Source organism: Ambystoma mexicanum, chromosome 13 (genome assembly GCF_040938575.1).
Source record: "Ambystoma mexicanum isolate Mex_15411 chromosome 13, UKY_AmexF1_1, whole genome shotgun sequence".
NCBI lineage: Eukaryota > Metazoa > Chordata > Amphibia > Caudata > Ambystomatidae > Ambystoma > Ambystoma mexicanum.
This window is the reverse complement of record NC_090938.1, coordinates 46068816-46089612: the sequence shown is the minus strand read 5'-3', so window position 1 is coordinate 46089612 and position 20797 is coordinate 46068816. Positions and strand designations below refer to the sequence as shown.

At 49.8% G+C, this 20797-nt stretch overlaps 1 protein-coding gene across 3 annotated transcripts in view; it reads left to right on the top strand.

Moving 5' to 3' along the window:
* BLACAT1 (BLACAT1 overlapping LEMD1 locus) overlaps positions 1-18032 on the top strand; it is a 199711-nt gene extending 181679 nt beyond the window's left edge. For all 3 annotated transcript variants that reach the window (XM_069633149.1, XM_069633150.1, XM_069633151.1), the window contains one exon: positions 5060-18032. In XM_069633149.1, the coding sequence (XP_069489250.1) occupies positions 5106-5207 (102 nt within the window). In that variant the 5' untranslated portion in view covers positions 5060-5105 and the 3' untranslated portion in view covers positions 5208-18032. The remainder of the gene's footprint in view (positions 1-5059) is intronic.
* The last annotated feature ends 2765 nt before the right edge of the window (positions 18033-20797 follow it).

Sequence of the window (20797 nt, the reverse complement as noted above, 5' to 3'; positions counted from 1 at the left end):
GGACAGAATCCAACCAAACTTTACTAAATCATTCATATCTAGGTCTAAAATATTTTTTTACAAACTTCTGATGCACCCACACAACCAAAACATTCACACACACAATCACATTCATACCCATACACCCACCAGCCACTCACCCATATACCTTCTCTCACATACACCTACCCTGGCACCCACCCACCCAGAACATTAACACACACACACACACACACACACACACACACAGGCATCCCCTTTCATCCACCCATAAATCTCCTGTCACATTCATTCACATTGCATTCACCACACAGGCATACACGCACCCACCCACAACATTCACACACAATCACATTCATACCCGTACACCCACCAGCCACTCACCCATATACCTTCTCTCACATACACCTACACTGGCACCCACCCACCCAGAACATTAACACACACACACACAGGCATCCCCTTTCATCCACCCATAAATCTCCTGTCACATTCATTCACATTGCATTCACCACACAGGCATACACGCACCCACCCACAACATTCACACACAATCACATTCATACCCGTACACCCACCAGCCACTCACCCATATACCTTCTCTCACATACACCTACACTGGCACCCACCCACCCAGAACATTAACACACACACACACACACAGGCATCCCCTTTCATCCACCCATACATCTCCTGTCACATTCATTCACATTGCATTCACCACACAGGCATACACGCACCCACCCACAACATTCACACACAATCACATTCATAGCCGTTCACCCACCAGCCACTCACCCATATACCTTCTCTCACATACACTTACACTGGCACCCACCCACCCAGAACATTTACACACACACACTCACATTCCTACTCGCTCACTCACCCAACACTCATTCACCCATAAACCTTTCTTGTCCACTTGCACTGCATTTTCCAAAAAAAGAAAGCACACACCCCCAGAACATTAAAACACACACTATCACATTCCGACTCAATCACCCACCACTCAATGGTGCATGCACCTTCTCTCACACTGCATTCTCCACACAGACACATATCCATGGAGAACATTGAAACACGCTATCACAATCATACTCATTCACCCACCAGTCACTCACTCATACACCTTCTCTCATGTCCACTCACACTGCATGCTCTACACAGGCACACACCCATCCACCCAGAACATTCAAACACACACACTATCACATTTAATCTCATTCACCCACCACTCACTGACGCATAGCACATACATACATCTGACACGCATGTCACGCATGCAAAATACACACCACATTTTTAAAGAAAGCCTTCTCACCTGTTTTTCCAGCTTCAATCCGTCACTCCAGACCACCCTGGTCTGCTGCTCACAAACAGGAAACAGAAAACTGTAAGAACTTCCTGGTTCCTGTATATGCACTGCAAAGAAGCCGAAGGAGAAGGGGTTGTAGCTGGATATGGCATGTGAACACGTGCCACATGTCACGTTCAGCTCCCACCCCTAATGAGCGCTTCCTTCTCACGCTGCAAGCCCCGCGCCAGCCTTAACCCTGATGGGTGAAGACTGCGCTGGGGCACCCCAGACCTGGTGTGGCAGGGTCCACACACCGCAGAGGCTGCAGGGGTCCCTGCTGCTCTAGGAGCTTCAGTTTACATTTTTTTTACTTTTATTTTTACAGGGGGAGCCAGGGAGAACACAGGGGTTGCGACCCACAAATGACATCCCTGGATGCTGTGTGCTTTCTTAGTGTGTTATTAGATAGTTAAAACTAAGAAAACATTCGGCATCCAGGACTGTAGACTATCTCCAATCCATGCAATAACCAGGACCGACCCTGCTTAGTTTCAAAGTGAGCAAGTGGCCGCCCCCCAGGCCATGTCGCTCTAAGTGGTTAGGAGCCGCCTACCGCATGGATGGGAGACCCGGATGTCTATTTCCAGTGTGTGGTCTACAGGTAGCAGCAGCTATCGGGAAAATGCCCAGAAAAATATGTTTTTTTTTCACCCCAGGCCCTCACCAAGTGCCCCCCCCCCCACATCTGTGCCTGCTCCCCACACAGTCATGGTGGCCTCCTCACCTCCCCTGCCCTCTCCCACTCCCCACACAACACACGCTGATTATGTGAAAAAGCTTTGTGTTGCACCCTCCAACTCCCAAATGTCACTTGGTGTCCTCTTACCTACTGCCCCCCACACCTCTAGACTGATGGCATTTGCATGTTTTTGACCTGCAAATATTTTATTTCCTGAGTTTCATTTTTCTATATCTCGGCTATAGACACACTATCTCTCAGAGCGAGAAAAAAAAGATGGCGGCTGTTTCATTTATAAAAAACGTTTTTTCTTGGCAATTTACCCGAGAAATAGCTATCTATTTTGGGGAAGGGGTGCACCTTTTTTTAACTGAGCTTTCCCAAATGTTGCAGTCAGAGGGTGGGGGCTTGGGTGGGTGTGTTGCATGGGTCCCTAACTGTCTTCAGAATTTCGGCCAAATCTGTTGCACAAGTCTAAAGTTGAAAGCAATTCATTTTTTCAGGTTGCCTATGGGAGTCCGACTCACCTTAACTATAGGGTGCAAACGCTGCCCTGTAATATATATAGAGAGAGAGCACGAGAGAGAGAGCACACGAGAGATAGGGCGAGGTGTCTGTGCCGTGGGGACTGGGCACACACACTTAACGCACAGACACCCTTGCTGAGCCCTGTCTTCCCATCAACCCCTTCTCTCCTAAAGTTCGGCGGCACAAGGTTCCTAAATACATTGCGGCTGCCCTCGCATAGACCGCCACCGCCCCTTCCAGCACCTCTTTTGCTACTATGCCTAAAATCTCCCTGCAAACGAGTCTCAGGTAGAGGGAGAGGGGTGGGGGGGTTTCAGGGAGACTCAAGCGCTGAAGCATTGAGAGAGGATGAGATGGCCAAGGACGGGAAAAGGGAGAGAGAAAAAAGAAATAAAGAGAAAGAGAGGGGCGGGAGAGAAAATTAAATTGAGGAAACGATATCGAGGAATGGCGAGAATAAGGAAGAGAGAGAATGAGGGACAAAAGAACGGTTGGGAAAACGAGACAGAGAGAAAAAGAGCAGAAGATAATACGTTTCAGAGAGAGAGAGAGAGGGAGAGAGAGAGAGAGGAAAACATTACACTGGCACTGAAAGAGAAGTTATGAGATGTCACAGACAGAAGAGAGAGGGCAGAAAGAGAGGGAGAGAGAGAGGGGGAGAGAGGAAAACATTGCACTGGCACTGAAAGAGAAGTCATGACATATCACAGACAGAAGAGAGAGGGCAGAAAGAGAGGGAGAGAGAGAGGGGGAGAGAGGAAAACATTGCACTGGCACTGAAAGAGAAGTCATGACATATCACAGACAGAAGAGAGAGGGCAGAAAGAGAGGGAGAGAGAGAGGGGGAGAGAGGAAAACATTGCACTGGCACTGAAAGAGAAGTCATGACATATCACAGACAGAAGAGAGAGGGCAGAAAGAGAGGGAGAGAGAGAGGGGGAGAGAGGAAAACATTGCACTGGCACTGAAAGAGAAGTCATGACATATCACAGACAGAAGAGAGAGAGCAGAAAGAGAGGGAGAGAGAGAGGGGGAGAGAGGAAAACATTGCACTGGCACTGAAAGAGAAGTCATGACATATCACAGACAGAAGAGAGAGGGCACCTCTGAATACAACTCTCGCCCACAGAGAGGAAGTGTCTCAGTGTTGCCCCACCTCTAGGCTGGGCGCCTGCTGCCCATCTGACAGGGACAACTCTGTCCACCGTAGTGAGGAGTTTGATAAGAATGAGCCCATTAGAGTTCAGTCAGCCGCACTGCCTGTCAATTAAAGCGCCTAGATGCCCACAAGTCTAGCTGCAAGCGCTATTTAAAAGCAGGATGTTTTTCCTACAAAATGGGATGGGCGTTTTTTCCAAAGGAAATCTAGGGATTTTGGAGGTGTGTGTGTGTGTGTGGGTGGGTGTGAATGTTGTTGAGTTGTCTCTTTCTGTCTGGACTTGGCTTTTCATTGCATGTTCCTCTGCTTGCTCTGTCACTCTCGGTCCCTGCACCTGTCCCTTATACTCCACTCTCGAAGCAGCGGCTCTGGCATCCAGGTGCCAGCGTTAAAGGCAATAGGAATGTCTTGAGGCCTGCAAATGGGGGGTGCTACCGAGCGGCCTCCCAAGCTTCACCCCATCTTTTTGGCACAGCTTCAAAGGTGTTGGGGTTTGAGATCAATTCTCTGGGCCTGGCTGCGAACTAGTCTCCTACAGCTAAATATGGACTGCCCAGCTCCTGTGAGACATATCTCCAGCCGGCTGTCCAGTCCTGAAGACCACCTGTGAGGTACAGTTCACAGCTATGGAGACTAGATCTGTGGGGTCCTGTCCACTTCTGGAGGATAAATACCCAGGGAGAGGGGGTCATCATTGGTCAGGGTGAAAGCACAGGTGCCACCAGGAGAGGCGGGCGAATCTGAGCCTGGGTACATGGTGGGCAAGGAAGAAGAGGTGCACATGTGAGGGGCATCCGCAGGTGTACACGTTCTAAATCCACGCATGTCACCAGATACTCCTGTTACTAGATGACTCCATGTTAGGCCGAAAAGCATGTTGGGAAAGTAAGAGTTCCAGAAAGCATATACATGTGAAGATGCCATTGGGCTGCTAGTGCCCTTTACAAACCCAAATAAATAAATAAATAAATAAATAAAATAGTCTATAGTACAAGGAAGCCAAAATAAGCCAGAGTTAAGCTGAAGGAGCTTGAAATAGGCAGGAGAACTGCCATTGCGAACTGCTCCTGCAGGAAGGATCACCCATCACGTGACATGTTTTTAGAATGGCTGAATACGTGAAAGCGCTTTAAATCCGCTTGGGAGACAACGTGGAGCTTGAGGAGTGGGTTATGGCCTAATCTAGTCCCAGTCCTTGGGCGGGAATGGGGCAGACTGCCACATACAGAATGAATGGATTAATGCCCAGGGCACAGCACTTACTCTACCCTCCCAACCCCCACACTGGAAATGGCAGGAATGCGTGCTTGCGGTCAGTGTCTCACTTTGTCTGTCCCATCTCCTCTCTCCGCAGGTGTCCCTGGATGTTCCTGCAGGAGGGCCGGCGACTGCGCTAGGCCATGCCCCAATTCACCTTCGCCTGCTTCTGTGGCCTCCACGGCTTCTGTAGAATGAAAAGGAAAAAGGAAGACCCCAGCGGGGAGCAGGAAACGTCAGTATGACGAGGACAGACCATGGACCAGAGACTGACCCATAGGCCCCTTGTCTCGTGTCTGTGTGCACGTTCTCACTTTAGCCGTCGCCATGGATGGGCAAATGGTTGTCATTCTTGTCTGGCGGTGGGAGGGGGGGGGTGGCTCTATCTGTATGAATGAATGGAGAAGGAGAGGCCATGCCGCCTGTTTATCTGGTAAGGTTGCCAGAGGTTGCAGTGACGAGAAATGGAAGCAACACGTGTACAGCAGAGTGCTCGTTAAGCGAGCTAGCTGGTCCAGGTGAATAAGTTAAATGCCTTTTGGGCACTGCGCTGCCAGCAGGGGTAGCCATGACTTGTATGTCACATGCTCATGTCTGGAGGGACTTGCCTGTCATGTTTTCGCTAGCTACTTAGTCCCCGATTCACAGAAGCCTTTTATAATGGTGCAATCCCATCGAAAAACGCCCTAGGAATCAGGCCATTACTTTAAAAAAACCTCAATTTTTAACCCAAAGGTTCATGTCTTGTTTAACTCCTCGAACGACAGCATTCCTCAAACTTGTAAAGCCTCATGGTGTGGTGGCTGCGAGTCCATAATATTGCACTTAGGAACACATGGGTCCAGTGGACAGATGTTCTAATGGGGTGGGGGGGAGTGCTGGTGATTCTGATGCAGGAATTACTTTAAGGCAGGGTGAGATAAACCGGGCAGGAACGAGCTGCTCCTATCAGGGAATGTTCTCGCAGCAAAGCTAACCTCGGCATGGAGGGGCGATGCCTGCCTGTGGAGAGATTTTCCTATAAGATATTTTTTTTATTACATAAACTAGTTTTCTAGGATGGGAAAGAATGGGATTGTGAAAAGAAATATCCATTGACGGATTATTCTTGGGCCTGGAACGAAGCCACAGAGAAGGCATGATGGGTAATGAGGGCGGTGCTTCTTCACAGGAAGTGTTTGACAGCGTGTTTCCGCTCGGGCTGTCTCGCGATGTCCGGATGATTGTATAAATACTGCAATTGCCCGCTGCCTTCCCTAACAGTAATCGCTCCCATTCGGCGGGGATTAGTCAAGCGCAGAAGACTTGATCAGGGAGTGTCTAGAGCGCGGTAATTATTGGGGGAGAGGCGGGGGCCCCGATTGGCTGATTACTCGTTTGCTAAGATTCCATTAATACTATCTGCCTGGCAGGCCCAGGTAGGAACCCGGCCGCAGACATGTTTTGGGACCTTTGCTGGGGCAAATAAAGAATTTCATATATTTGAAAGCATTAGAATGCAGAATTGTACAGCATTTAAGCGGGGGAACACTGGCCAACAGGGACATCTGTGAATTCTACCCCAGCAGGGTGTCCTTAGCAGGCCGGATGTGCTGGTGAAGAATAAGAAGTCATATCAGAGGATAAGTGACTGACATTACACTAGTGAGGCCAGTCCTGCAAATGTCCCTGTAGGCCAGTCTGCCTCTGCCTCTGCAATGTCGCCAGTCAGCCCACTTCCCGCCTACTGTTTAAACCACGGAATCCCCACCGCCTCCGCTTTCCGTTTCTACCTTTCTCATTTCTGGTAAAATGGGACATTTGTTTGGGCGCGGGGGGGCAAGAGAGGTTTAGGAAAGACAGTGGTTGCATAGAAAGCCGTTGGTGCGCAAGCAAATTCGTGCAGCTCAGGAGCAAGTGCCTGCCTTCTCACAGCTATCGCGCCCCCGTGAGAAAAAAAAAGGGTGGCTTCTAACCGGCCCACCTACCATTGTTGCCAGATACCACCAGTGAAACAGCCCTGCCCTGTCATTGGCTCAGAGGGGTTATGATGGCAGCTTCAACCCAATGAGAACCTTGGTGCTTGCTACTGGCCCTGTCATTCGCTCAGAAAAGTTGTGATGGCAGCTTCAACCCAATGAGAACCTTGGTGCCTGCTACGAGCCCTGACATTGGCTCAGAAGGGTTATGATGACAGCTTCAACCCAATGAGAACCTTGGTGCCTGCTACTGGCCCTGTCATTGGCTCAGATTGTTTATGATGGCAGCTTCAACCCAATGAGAACCTCGGTGCCTGCTCCTGATCCTGTCATTGGCTCAGAAGGGTCATGATGGCAGCTTTAACCCAATGAGAACCTTGGTGCCTGCTCCTGGCCCTGTCATTGGCTCAGAAGGGTTATGATGGCAGCTTCAACCCAATGAGAAGGGTCATGATGGCAGCTTTACCCCAATGAGAACCTCGGTGCCTGCTACTGGCCCTGTCATTGGCTCAGAAGGGTTATGATGGCAGCTTCAACCCAATGAGAACCTTGGAGCATGCTACCGACACTGCGGCCTGTTTCGCGCCATTTTTGCCCGGCCTCTTTGCCCGTGGCCATTTAGTAAGAGCTGAAGTTCTGAAACAATTTTAAGGTATAATCAAAGCATTAAGGAAGCTCGTTCTTGTAGAATAAGCAGGTACGCCTTTTAGGAGCGGGTATACAGAAATGGGGTAAAAGCGGTTTCCAGTGCTGATACTAACCACTGTTAAATGTGTCAGTGAAAGTAGACAAGGTGAAGCTTCCCTCTCACCCACAAGGCTAAACTCTGAAGGACCTCTTACCCACCAATTACCCGGCTATCGGTGCCCGGGCACCGGCCCGTGGATTGTAATCAGACAGTGCCTTTCCACGGGCTTCCCGCCCTTCCCATCCCTCTACTGTGCCATTGGAAGGCACCCAGCACCTTCAGAACCAGACCGCAAAACCTCCTGCATGCCCGAAAACTCACCTGCTTTCTGGGCAGGGGCGGAGCCAGCCTCAACATTTTGGGGGGGCTGGATGCAGTTTTGAAAACTGTTAGTGAGACGGGGCACTAAACGTTTGCTCTATTGCTCCCCCCCTCTGCCCCCTCCCGAAGGCCAGGAGGCTGAGAACATATTACACTTTCCTCTGGTCCATTAGGTCCATCTTTAACCCCAGCTCGCCCGAGGCGAAGCCAGGAGTGTGTAACAAGCGGGGTCTGGAGCTAATGCAGTCGGGTCCACACTAAGAAGCGCCCGCAGAAGGAAGGGCGCTTGTTCTTCCCCCAGCCCAATGCGCCGGACTGACAGGAGGGCGAACCAATCAAGGGGAAGAGCAAGTGCCCTTCCTTCTGCGGGCGCTTCTTAGTGTGGACCCGACTGCATTCGCTCCAGACCCCACTTGTGCCCTTAAGGAGGGTTGTGCCCTTAGAAAAAGATTTTAAATCATGGGTTAAAATAGTGCATTTTACAGTACACCTTCTGTGATTAATTAGGTAAAAAGCCACACAGTTTACAATCTGTTTTGCAGGGTAAGACCTCCGTTAGATGCCAAGCCACCAACAATGCACAGGAGCATTTCCATGATGCCTTTGCCCACTCTATGCCAGGACTCTGCAAGTGTAAAAAGCATTTTCATATTGCTTATGCCCACACATGTGCATTCTGTTGCACCTATATATGCCACTATGCCCACATAGGAAAATACTTGTGTTTGCTTTGTCCATGATGCCAGTAAGGATACTATAACAAAGCATGTTTATGCTGGCTCTGCCAATGCATGCCAGTATCCCCATCTAAGAACATACTCCTGTTGGCTCTGCCTTAATTCCAGTAAAAAAAAAGCCATGCCACAGTAAGAAAACATATCCGAGCTGGCTACACAAATCCCCCACTACCCACATACGCACTCATTATGTTGTGTTTGCTCCCTAACGGCAGTAACAAATGTCGCGCCAAAACATTGCCTTGCAGGCTGCACGAATCCTCCCACGCAAATGTAAGAACACTTATGTTGCCTTTGGCCTTAACACCAGTAATAAACTGCAATGCCACCATAAGAAGACATGCTCTTTCTGGATAGCCGGTAAAATAGCTCAGTGGGCTGAGCACTCACTGTTGCAATCTGAGTGTGATTCTTAGGCTAAAATCCAGGCAGGCCAATTCAGCTTTTCATATTTCAAAGCCCGATAAATGAGTGCAAACTTCGCCTGGGTGAAACATTTTATGTAATTATGTTCTCTGTATAGCGCTTTGGCGAAAGTGCTATATAAATAACATATTATCATTACACAACCCCCCCCCCATATAAGAACGCTTATGTTGCACTCTTGTTTATATTCTCCATGTAAGAATAGTTATGTTGCCTTCGACCTTAACACCAGTAAAAATAAGTAAAAATAAAGAAAAATGCCCTCCCCCATCTAAGCACACTCATCATGTTGGCTTTGCCCTTAATGCAAGTACAACATTCCATGCCACACTAAGACCCAGCCAGGCCAGCCCCACTAAAGTACCCTGCCACCCCCCACTCCAACCCCACCATCACATAATAACACTCAAGTTGGCTTTCTTTTGGCCAAAAGGGGCAGCAAAACATGCTATGCTCTTGTCAAAAAATGTCCATGCACCAATGACCCTCCCCAGGCCCCAGCTTGCATACACACACATGCACACACATTCCTACACATTCAACCACCAGTCACGCGCCCACTCAGCTGATCTGTCATTCACACTAGCACCTAGAACATTTGCACTGCGCTCTCATTAACACACGCAGTCACACCCATGTACACCAGTCACACCGCATTCATTCATATGTGTGCACGTGCAGATACCTCCGCACTGCGCTCTCATTAACACACGTAGTCACACCCCTTTACACCACTCACACTGCATTCATATGTGTGCACGTGCAGATACCTCCGCACTGCGCTCTCATTGACACACGCAGTCACACCCATGCACACCAGTCACACTGTATTCATTCATGCGTGCACGTGCAGATACCTCCGCACTGCGCTCTCATTAACACACACAGTCACACCCATGTACACCAGTCACACTGCATTCATTCATATGTGTGCACGTGCAGATACCTCCGCACTGCGCTCTCATTAACACACGCAGCCACACCCATGTACACCAGTCACACTGCATTCATTAATATGTGTGCACATGCAGATACCTCCGCACTGCGCTCTCATTAACACACGCAGTCACACCCATGTACACCAGTCACGCTGCATTCATTCATATGTGTGCACGTGCAGATACCTCCGCACTGCGCTCTCATTAACACACGCAGTCACACCCATGTACACCAGTCACACTGCATTCATTCATGTGTGCACGTGCAGATACCTCCGCACTGCGCTCTCATTAACACACGCAGTCACACCCCTGTACACCACTCACACTGCATTCATATGTGTGCACGTGCAGATACCTCCGCACTGCGCTCTCATTAACACACGCAGCCACACCCATGTACACCAGTCACACTGCATTCATTCATATGTGTGCACGTGCAGATACCTCCGCACTGCGCTCTCATTAACACACGCAGTCACACCCCTGTACACCACTCACACTGCATTCATTCATATGTGTGCATGTACAGATACCTCCGCACTGCGCTCTCATTAACACACGCAGTCAGACCCCTGTACACCACTCACACTGGATTCATATGTGTGCACGTGCAGATACCTCCGCACTGCGCTCTCATTAACACACGCAGCCACACCCATGTACACCAGTCACACTGCATTCATTCATATGTGTGCATGTGCAGATACCTCTGCACTGCACTCTCATTAACACACGCAGTCACACCCCTCTACACCACTCACACTGCATTCATTCATATGTGTGCACGTGCAGATACCTCTGCACTGCGCTCTCATTAACACACGCAGTCACACCCCTGTACACCACTCACACTGCATTCATTCATATGTGTGCACGTGCAGATACCTCCACACTGCGCTCTCATTAACACACGCAGTCACACCCCTGTACACCACCCACACTGCATTCATATGTGTGCACGTGCAGATACCTCCGCACTGCGCTCTCATTAACACACGCATTCACACCCATGTACACCAGTCACACTGCATTCATTCATGTGTGCACGTGCAGATACCTCCGCACTGCGCTCTCATTAACACACGCAGTCACACCCCTGTACACCACTCACACTGCATTCATATGTGTGCACGTGCAGATACCTCCGCACTGCGCTCTCATTAACACACGCAGTCACACCCCTGTACACCACTCACACTGCATTCATTCATATGTGTGCACGTGCAGATACCTCCGCACTGCGATCTCATGAACACACGCAGTCACACCCATGTACACTAGTCACACTGCATTCATTCATATGTGTGCACGTGCAGATACCTCCGCACTGCGCTCTCATTAACACACGCAGTCACACCCATGTACACCAGTCACACTGCATTCATTCATATGTGTGCACGTGCAGATACCTCTGCACTGCGCTCTCATTAACACACGCAGTCACACCCCTGTACACCACTCACACTGCATTCATATGTGTGCACGTGCAGATACCTCCGCACTGCACTCTCATTAACACACGCAGTCACACCCCTGTACACCACTCACACTGCATTCATATGTGTGCACGTGCAGATACCTCCGCACTGCGGTCTCATTAACACACGCAGTCACACCCCTGTACACCACTCACACTGCATTCATATGTGTGCACGTGCAGATACCTCCGCACTGCGCTCTCATTAACACACACAGTCACACCCCTGTACACCACTCACACTGCATTCATATGTGTGCACGTGCAGATAGCTCCGCACTGCGCTCTCATTAACACACGCAGTCACACCCATGTACACCAGTCACACTGCATTTGTTCATATGTGTGCACGTGCAGATACCTCCGCACTGCGCTCTCATTAACACACGCAGTCAAACCCATGGACACCAGTCACACTGCATTCATTCATATGTGTGCACGTGCAGATACCTCCGCACCGCGCTCTCATTAACACACGCAGTCACACCCATGTACACCAGTCACACTGCATTCATTCATATGTGTGCACGTGTAGATACCTCCACACTGCGCTCTCATTAACACACGCAGTCACACCCATGTACACCAGTCACACTGCATTCATTCATATGTGTGCAAGTGCAGATACCTCCGCACTGCGCTCTCATTAACACACGCAGTCACACCCATGTACACCAGTGACACTGCATTCATTCATATGTGTGCACGTGCAGATACCTCCGCACTGTGCTCTCATTAACACACGCAGTCACACCCCTGTACACCACTCACACTGCATTCATATGTGTGCACGTGCAGATACCTCCGCACTGCGCTCTCATTAACACACGCAGCCACACCCATGTACATCAGTCACACTGCATTCATTCATATGTGTGCACGTGCAGATACCTCCGCACTGCGCTCTCATTAACACACGCAGTCACACCCCTGTACACCACTCACACTGCATTCATATGTGTGCACATGCAGATACCTCCGCACTGCGCTCTCATTAACACATGCAGCCACACCCATGCACACCAGTCACACTGCATTCATTCATATGTGTGCACGTGCAGATACCTCCGCACTGCGCTCTCATTAACACACGCAGTCACACCCCTGTACACCACTCACACTGCATTCATTCATATGTGTGCACGTGCAGATACCTCTGCACTGCGCTCTCATTAACACACGCAGTCACACCCGTGTACACCACTCACACTGCATTCATATGTGTGCACGTGCAGATACCTCTGCACTGCGCTCTCATTAACACACGCAGTCACACCCCTGTACACCACTCACACTGCATTCATTCATATGTGTGCACGTGCAGATACCTCCGCACTGCGCTCTCATTAACACACGCAGTCACACTCCTGTACACCACTCACACTGCATTCATATGTGTGCACGTGCAGATACCTCCGCACTGCGCTCTCATTAACACACGCATTCACACCCATGTACACCAGTCACACTGCATTCATTCATATGTGTGCACGTACAGATACCTCCGCACTGCGCTCTCATTAACACACGCAGTCACACCCCTGTACACCACTCACATTGCATTCATATGTGTGCACGTGCAGATACCTCCGCACTGCGCTCTCATTAACACACGCAGTCACACCCCTGTACACCACTCACACTGCATTCATTCATATGTGTGCACGTGCAGATACCTCCGCACTGCGCTCTCATGAACACACACAGTCACACCCATGTACACCAGTCACACTGCATTCATCCATATGTGTGCACATGCAGATACCTCCGCACTGCGCTCTCATTAACACACGCAGTCACACCCATGTACACCAGTCACACTGCATTCATTCATATGTGTGCACGTGCAGATACCTCTGCACTGCGCTCTCATTAACACACACAGTCACACCCCTGTACACCACTCACACTGCATTCATATGTGTGCACGTGCAGATACCTCCGCACTGCGCTCTCATTAACACACGCAGTCACACCCCTGTACACCACTCACACTGCATTCATATGTGTGCACGTGCAGATACCTCTGCACTGCGCTCTCATTAACACATGCAGTCACACCCCTGTACACCACTCACACTGCATTCATATGTGTGCACGTGCAGATACCTCCGCACTGCGCTCTCATTAACACACGCAGTCACACCCCTGTACACCACTCACACTGCATTCATATGTGTGCACGTGCAGATAGCTCCGCACTGCGCTCTCATTAACACACGCAGTCACACCCATGTACACCAATCACACTGCATTCGTTCATATGTCTGCACGTGCAGATACCTCCGCACTGCGCTCTCATTAACACACGCAGTCACACCCATGGACACCAGTCACACTGCATTCATTCATATGTGTGCACGTGCAGATACCTCTGCACCGCGCTCTCATTAACACACACAGTCACACCCATGTACACAGTGACACTGCATTCATTCATATGTGTGCACGTGCAGATACCTCCGCACTGTGCTCTCATTAACACACGCAGTCACACCCATGTACACCAGTCACACTGCATTCATTCATATGTGTGCACGTGCAGATACCTCCGCACTGCGCTCTCATTAACACACGCAGTCACACCCATGTAAACCAGTCACACTGCATTCATTCATATGTGTGCACGTGCAGATACCTCCGCACTGCGCTCTCATTAACACACGCAGTCACACCCATGTACACCAGTCACACGGCATTCATTCATATGTGTGCACGTGCAGATACCTCCGCACTGCGCTCTCATTAACACACGCAGTCACACCCCTGTACACCACTCACACTGCATTCATATGTGTGCACGTGCAGATACCTCCGCACTGCGCTCTCATTAACACACGCAGTCACACCCATGTACACCAGTCACACTGCATTCCTTCATATGTGTGCACGTGCAGATACCTTTGCACTGCGCTCTCATTAACACACGCAGTCACACCCATGTATACCAGTCACACTGCATTCATTCATATGTGTGCACGTGCAGATACCTCCACACTGCGCTCTCATTAACACACGCAGTCACACCCCTGTACGCCAATCACACTGCATTCATATGTGTGCACGTGCAGATACCTCCGCACTGCGCTCTCATTAACACACGCAGTCACACCCATGTACACCAGTCACACTGCATTCATTCATATGTGTGCATGTGCAGATACCTCCGCACTGCGCTCTCATTAACACACGCAGTCACACCCCTGTACACCACTCACACTGCATTCATATGTGTGCACGTGCAGATGCCTCCGCACTGCGCTCTCATTAACACACGCAGTCACACCCATGGACACCAGTCACACTGCATTCATTCATATGTGTGCACGTGCAGATACCTCCGCATGCGCTCTCATTAACACACGCAGTCACACCCATGTACACCAGTCACACTGCATTCATTCATATGTGTGCACGTGCAGATACCTCCACACTGCGCTCTCATTAACACACGCAGTCACACCCATGTACACCAGTCACACTGCATTCATTCATATGTGTGCAAGTGCAGATACCTCCGCACTGCGCTCTCATTAACACACGCAGTCACACCCCTGTACACCACTCACACTGCATTCATTCATATGTGTGCACGTGCAGATACCTCCGCACTACGCTCTCATTAACACACGCAGTCACACCCATGTATACCAGTCACACTTCATTCATTCATATGTGTGCAAGTGCAGATACCTCCTAGTAAACCAACATACACCCACTTGCACACGCCCTCGCATGCACGCATACATTCATACTTACATACAATCCCTGCATGCACACAAATAGACATGCTTTGTTGTTGTTAATGCTAATTATTGAAAGCATGAGCCATGGGAAGGCTGAGCCAGCAGTCAGGCCTTTAGCTGCAGGAAAGGGCGGGTATTTACTGATATCCCCTGGGCAGGCGCGTGCCCTCTGCATCCAAGTTCACTTCCATTACTGGGTTCTCATACACGGCTCTCCGAGGTGAGAAATGTCACAGGTTCTTGCAGTCTGGGCCTGGGCTGGGTGTTGCAGCAGAATGATGCCTGCTGCACCAAAGTGGGATGGGCTTCAACCCTCCCAAGCCCATGCCTGGGCAGGTGACACCCGCATAGAGTCCGTTTCCTTCACCCGCCAATCCCCTTGCCGGCAAAGAGGTGTCACTGCAGAGCACACTCACAGAAGCGAAATCTTCGCACTTCACCCGCATTTTCATTTCCCATGGTTGATAGGTGCACTCCTGGGCGCCGAAAGGTTCTTTGGCTCAAAAACTCTACCACAAATTGCAGGAATCCAAGTTATCTTTTATGAAATCTTTGTTGTTGAAGATTTGTTCAAGAGCGCCTTAGTCACATGGATCACAAAATAGCCTCCAGGATAGGCTGGGGGTTGACCAACTCCAGACCTCGAGGGCCAGATCCATGTCGGGTTTTCAGGATACCCCTCATTATTATTCATAAAATACATTTGCATACAATGATTCTAAATGCCTGCACATTTTTCCTCATGAATATTAATGAGGGATATCCTGAAAACCCCTCAGGAACGCGGCCCTCAAGGCCTTCAGCGGGACAACACAAGATGGTTGCACGTGCATTTAATTAAAACGGTATTAGAAGCAGAGGAGGGCCCAAGTTCTATCAAACACAATTTAATAGAAACAAAAGAACCACATTAATTAAAAAACATATCGCCCAAGTGACTATAAGATTAAAAACTTCACTCACAAAATTCTTAAAATGTGGCAAGCAAAAGAAGCCATGGAACCTTAAATCTGGCTCACCCAGAATGCATTGCTCCCACCGGCGGCGCCAGATCTGAGATTCCATACCGCGTCTTTCAAGTCATCGCTGGTGACGTCACATGTTATAATGCGTATCTTGTTATTCTAGTCGAGGAATGGATAATGTAGGGTTCTAGGGACATCAACCAGTCGCAGGAAATAGTGCATTTGCCTCATTACTGTGGAACCAGAACAGCAGGACGTCTTTGTGGGTTTCTCGCGAGCTCTCCTTCTGGGAAGCATATCACATGCACACCCACACACACGTCAGGTCCCCAGGCCAGTGGGAGGATTTCTAAATCTAGTCACGTGTGACCTATTTTCTTTCTACAATTATTAAACTAGAGTCTGCTTTCCCATAATAAACTTCACTCTGGGGACAGGTGTTTTCCCGCTTCCTCTTAATGCATTCCCCAAATATAGGCATCGAAGGCTCAAATGATGAGCTGCAATGGGTTTCCAAGGCTGGGAGCTCCTTATAATCAAGGAAACGGTGCAGGTATCTAGCACTAACTACCGGCAGGGCCCGCGTCTAGGCGCTTTGAAATGACAGAATATCGCCCAACATAAAGAGAGAAGGTCATTTACCAGTGAATTGGTGGGGTGGGGGCTTGAACCTTGCAGCAGCTAGTCCCTCTCTTAACGCCCTTAGCCTCTTGGGGAAAACGTCTTCCCACGAACAAGAAAATGACGCAAAGGGCAGTGACTATAGAGTACTGTCTGGCCCGGCGACCCTTTACCAGCATGTTACAAGAAATTCTATAGAAATATGCATACATGCCTTTTTTCCCTGTTGTCTCTCTTCTGTATTCTTCGCAACGCCTGCTGTATTTCTTCCCTTCCAAAGCCTTCCTCTGCCGGCCTTTGAGAATCAATTTTAGGCACACTTTCAACAGACTGCTAAGCACACTGTGACAAACAGGCACCGCCCTCTCTTAGTTTAACTGTTGCAATTGTTTTTCTCTCGTCCACTGTTTCACACAACACAAATGCACAAAACAAAATGGATCTGGAAAATTGTATTTTTTTAGATATAGGACGCCTGCACTGCACTTTACCTGTTCTAGATCAAAGATGCTCGCCATTTCAAGCTCCATGGGTGGGTGGGTCGGCGGCAAGAGCGGGTCTCCGGAAAAACCTGCACGAAATAGTCTTATGAAATGTTTGCGTGGCAATGCGTCTTCTGGGTTGTGTCGACATGGGGTGTATGTTAAAGAACCTCTCAGCATGCTCACGGGCGGTTGGCACCCCCCAGATCCCCGAGGTGGTACCCGGCCCCACATGCCAACAGAGCTGCTGTACTGTGGACAGGGTGTGGCATCTCGCGCCTGCTTGGATGAAATCTGCTGGTTCTGTGTGGCAAAGTAACACACTGCAGCAGCAGCCCACATTCTACACCTCTGGGCCCAGCATTACATTGTGATATTTCTAGGCACAGATAAGTCCAGTACTGGGCTCCCCCCTTCCAGGCATGGACCTGCACCCCCTTCGCCATGGAAGAAAGACCAACTGCAAGGACGTGGACAACTGAGCATTAAGGACACTGGTGGCGCTTATTAATAGATGAAATGCTTTGAATGCCTTCGACCAATCAGGAGAGCGGAGGAGGATGCCATGGCAAGCCAGAGCCGCCCACTCTGTCTCACAGGGAAATGTCACGTGAAGGCCTTGGTGAAGCTGTCTGTCTGTAACACAACGATCTGCCATTGTAATGTCAATAGACAAACTCCTGGTTGTAATTAAAGCAATATTTTAATAGTTTGAAAATTTGTCTTGAGTAAAGAATTTGAGAATGTATTTATTTCAGGTGAAAAGACTCCACGTGCGGAGAAAGAAACCTGGAGGGTTGGCAAGTGCGCAACCACGCGGGCGCGTGACGCTGGGTCTAAAACCAGGTTCATTTGATAATGCTAAGCAAGCTGGGAATGAGCAGGCACGGGGAGTAGGCAGCACGGGGCCGGGTTTCTTGACCATATCATGCCTCTGCTTGGAAGGTAGGCTTGCTGGCACCAGCCAGGCTTGTTCCATAAACACATCTAAAATGGCCACCTTGCGGAAGGAGGGGTGTTCTGTAAGAAGAGGGGCAGGGCAACCCCTCTGCAAAGAGAACCTACACACACACACACACACACACACACCTCCCTGCCCAATAAGCAAAGCTAATACATGTAGCACATATTGCATTCAGAATGCCTGGCGGCCATCTTAACCCGTTGCCAGCCCATACATGGGACACTAAGTGTCCGATTCATAGAATTTTCTGCCCGGTTCAAAGTGACTCTGCACTGCAGAAAAGTGACTTTGCACTGCAGACACAAACCCTGATTCATGGAACTATGCAAAGTGTATTTTTGCAGTGCATAGTCTTTTTTGTATTACAAAATGACTTTGCACTGCAAAAATACTCTTTGTACAGTTCCAAGAATCCAGGTTTGTGTTGGCAGGGCAGATTCACTTTTCAGCCGTGCAAAGTCACTTTGAACCGTGCAACAACATTCCATGAATTGGGCTCTAAATCCATTGGAGAACTCGTGGCTAAACTCACACCTAGAAAGTTGCATTGATTGTCACCTAGAAAGTACACACTGAGATAGTACTGTGATTTACTTGGCTTGGCCCACTGTGATAGTACTGTGATTTACCTGCCTGTGCCGCTTACTTAGAATTTGCCCACCGAGATAACACCGTGACTTGTTTACCTGTACCGCACACCTTGAAATTGGTCTTGTTAGATCGATCCACATCTAGAGGGTCGCCCACTGTGATAGTACTGTCATTTACCTGCCTGTGCCGCTTACTTAGACTAAAATCTGGAAGGTGCCCACTGTGATGGCACTGTGATTTACTTGCCGTCCCACACTCTTGGAAGTTGTTCTTGTTGGATTGATTGAAACCTAGAAAGCTACATCTTGAAAGTACCCCTTGAGATGGCACTGTGATTTACTTGCCTGTGCTGCACAATTAGAACTGCCCTTGCTGGTTTAATTCACAGCTGGATAGTGCTGTCTGAGATAGTACTGTGAATTACTAGCCTCCCTGCACCACACACCCCCTCCGCCATGGCTCAACCCTCGCGGCGCATGGCCTGCGCTCTAGCACCCAACTTCAGGGCTCCCCCTCCAGTTCACACCTGATCGCAAACCACAACCCCACCCTTGTACATCAATACACCCGGACGACCCCCGCCCACTCTCCTACCATCATCCGGCATCCAACTCTAAGATCAGAGGAGCGCTCTGGCGCGCCAAACACCTGCCACCTCAAGCACTCATTCCCCTTTCCCCATCCCACCCTAAGACATCGACTCCGCCCCCTCCTCTGACATCTATTGAGAACATCCTGATACCCCCCGCCCTTAGACCCCACCCATTATCGAACTCCCAAACCAGGGGAGCATTCTGTCGCTAAAAACAACACGAATCCTCCTCCTCTTCCACATCATACTTGTGCCCTCAGAGGAACTCCTCTCTCTCTCTCATCTGACCTCCCATGGCACCCTCCCCCTCCCCATTAGACCACCACGGAACTCACCACCCTCTCGAACTACCTCCCTTCCCGCCCTCTCCCCTCCTTAACCCCTATGCGACTCCCGCCAACAAACCCCCCTTCATATCCCTTCCTCTCTCTGAAAGTAGCTTGTCTCGTCCTTGCTAGAATGGTAGCCTCATCTCCCTCCCCCTATCGCCCCCTACCCTCTCTCACACCCCTATGGCACCAAAACTCACAAAATGCAGAAAACGTGACTGGTCCTCTCCCTCGACCCTCCAATCCTCACCACTTCTGCTTCAGCCCAACCTCCCATCCTCTCTTGCCCCACCCTTTCTCTCCCCTCTGCCCCTCTAGCAGTTCCCGTGTCCTTTCTCTTAACTTCTCACCCTGTTCACCTAAACCCCCAACACCCTCCAGACTCATTCCAAAATCAACACGCCTAAACCTCTGCACCCCACGAGATCCATTCAAAACCCTCCCAACCCCCCTTGACCCACTCTCGTCTTTCACATACCTACCTCCTCCCACCTACTCTTCCCGCCCCCCATCAATGTAACCCTCTCACCTGACACTCAAAGTCCACAGGCACCTAGCCACTCTGTACCCCACCTCAACTGGTCTCATCCACCCTGAATGTTCCTACCACACCCACCACCACCCCCCCCCCCCCGGGCACACATGTCTGTCAAGTTCCCACTGCGATGAACATCACGAAAACCACCTCCCCTCACAAAGTCACATGCATCCTTTTCAATGCTCGCTCCGTAGCAATAAGCAGGCACAGCATCTTTGATCTCCTATCCTTTGACAAGCCCAACCTCATTTTTATCACTGAAACCTGGTTCTCCAATGACTTTGCCCCAGTAGCACACACAGCACCCCCCATCCCCAGCTACTCGCTCATCACCCACAATAGACCCTCCAGAGATGGCGGAGTGGCAGTCCTCTTCAATCCTCTTTTCTCCGTCTCACTCATTGAAACCCAGACATGCATTGTCTCCTGTGAATCCCTTCTAGTTAAACTCTCGCTACC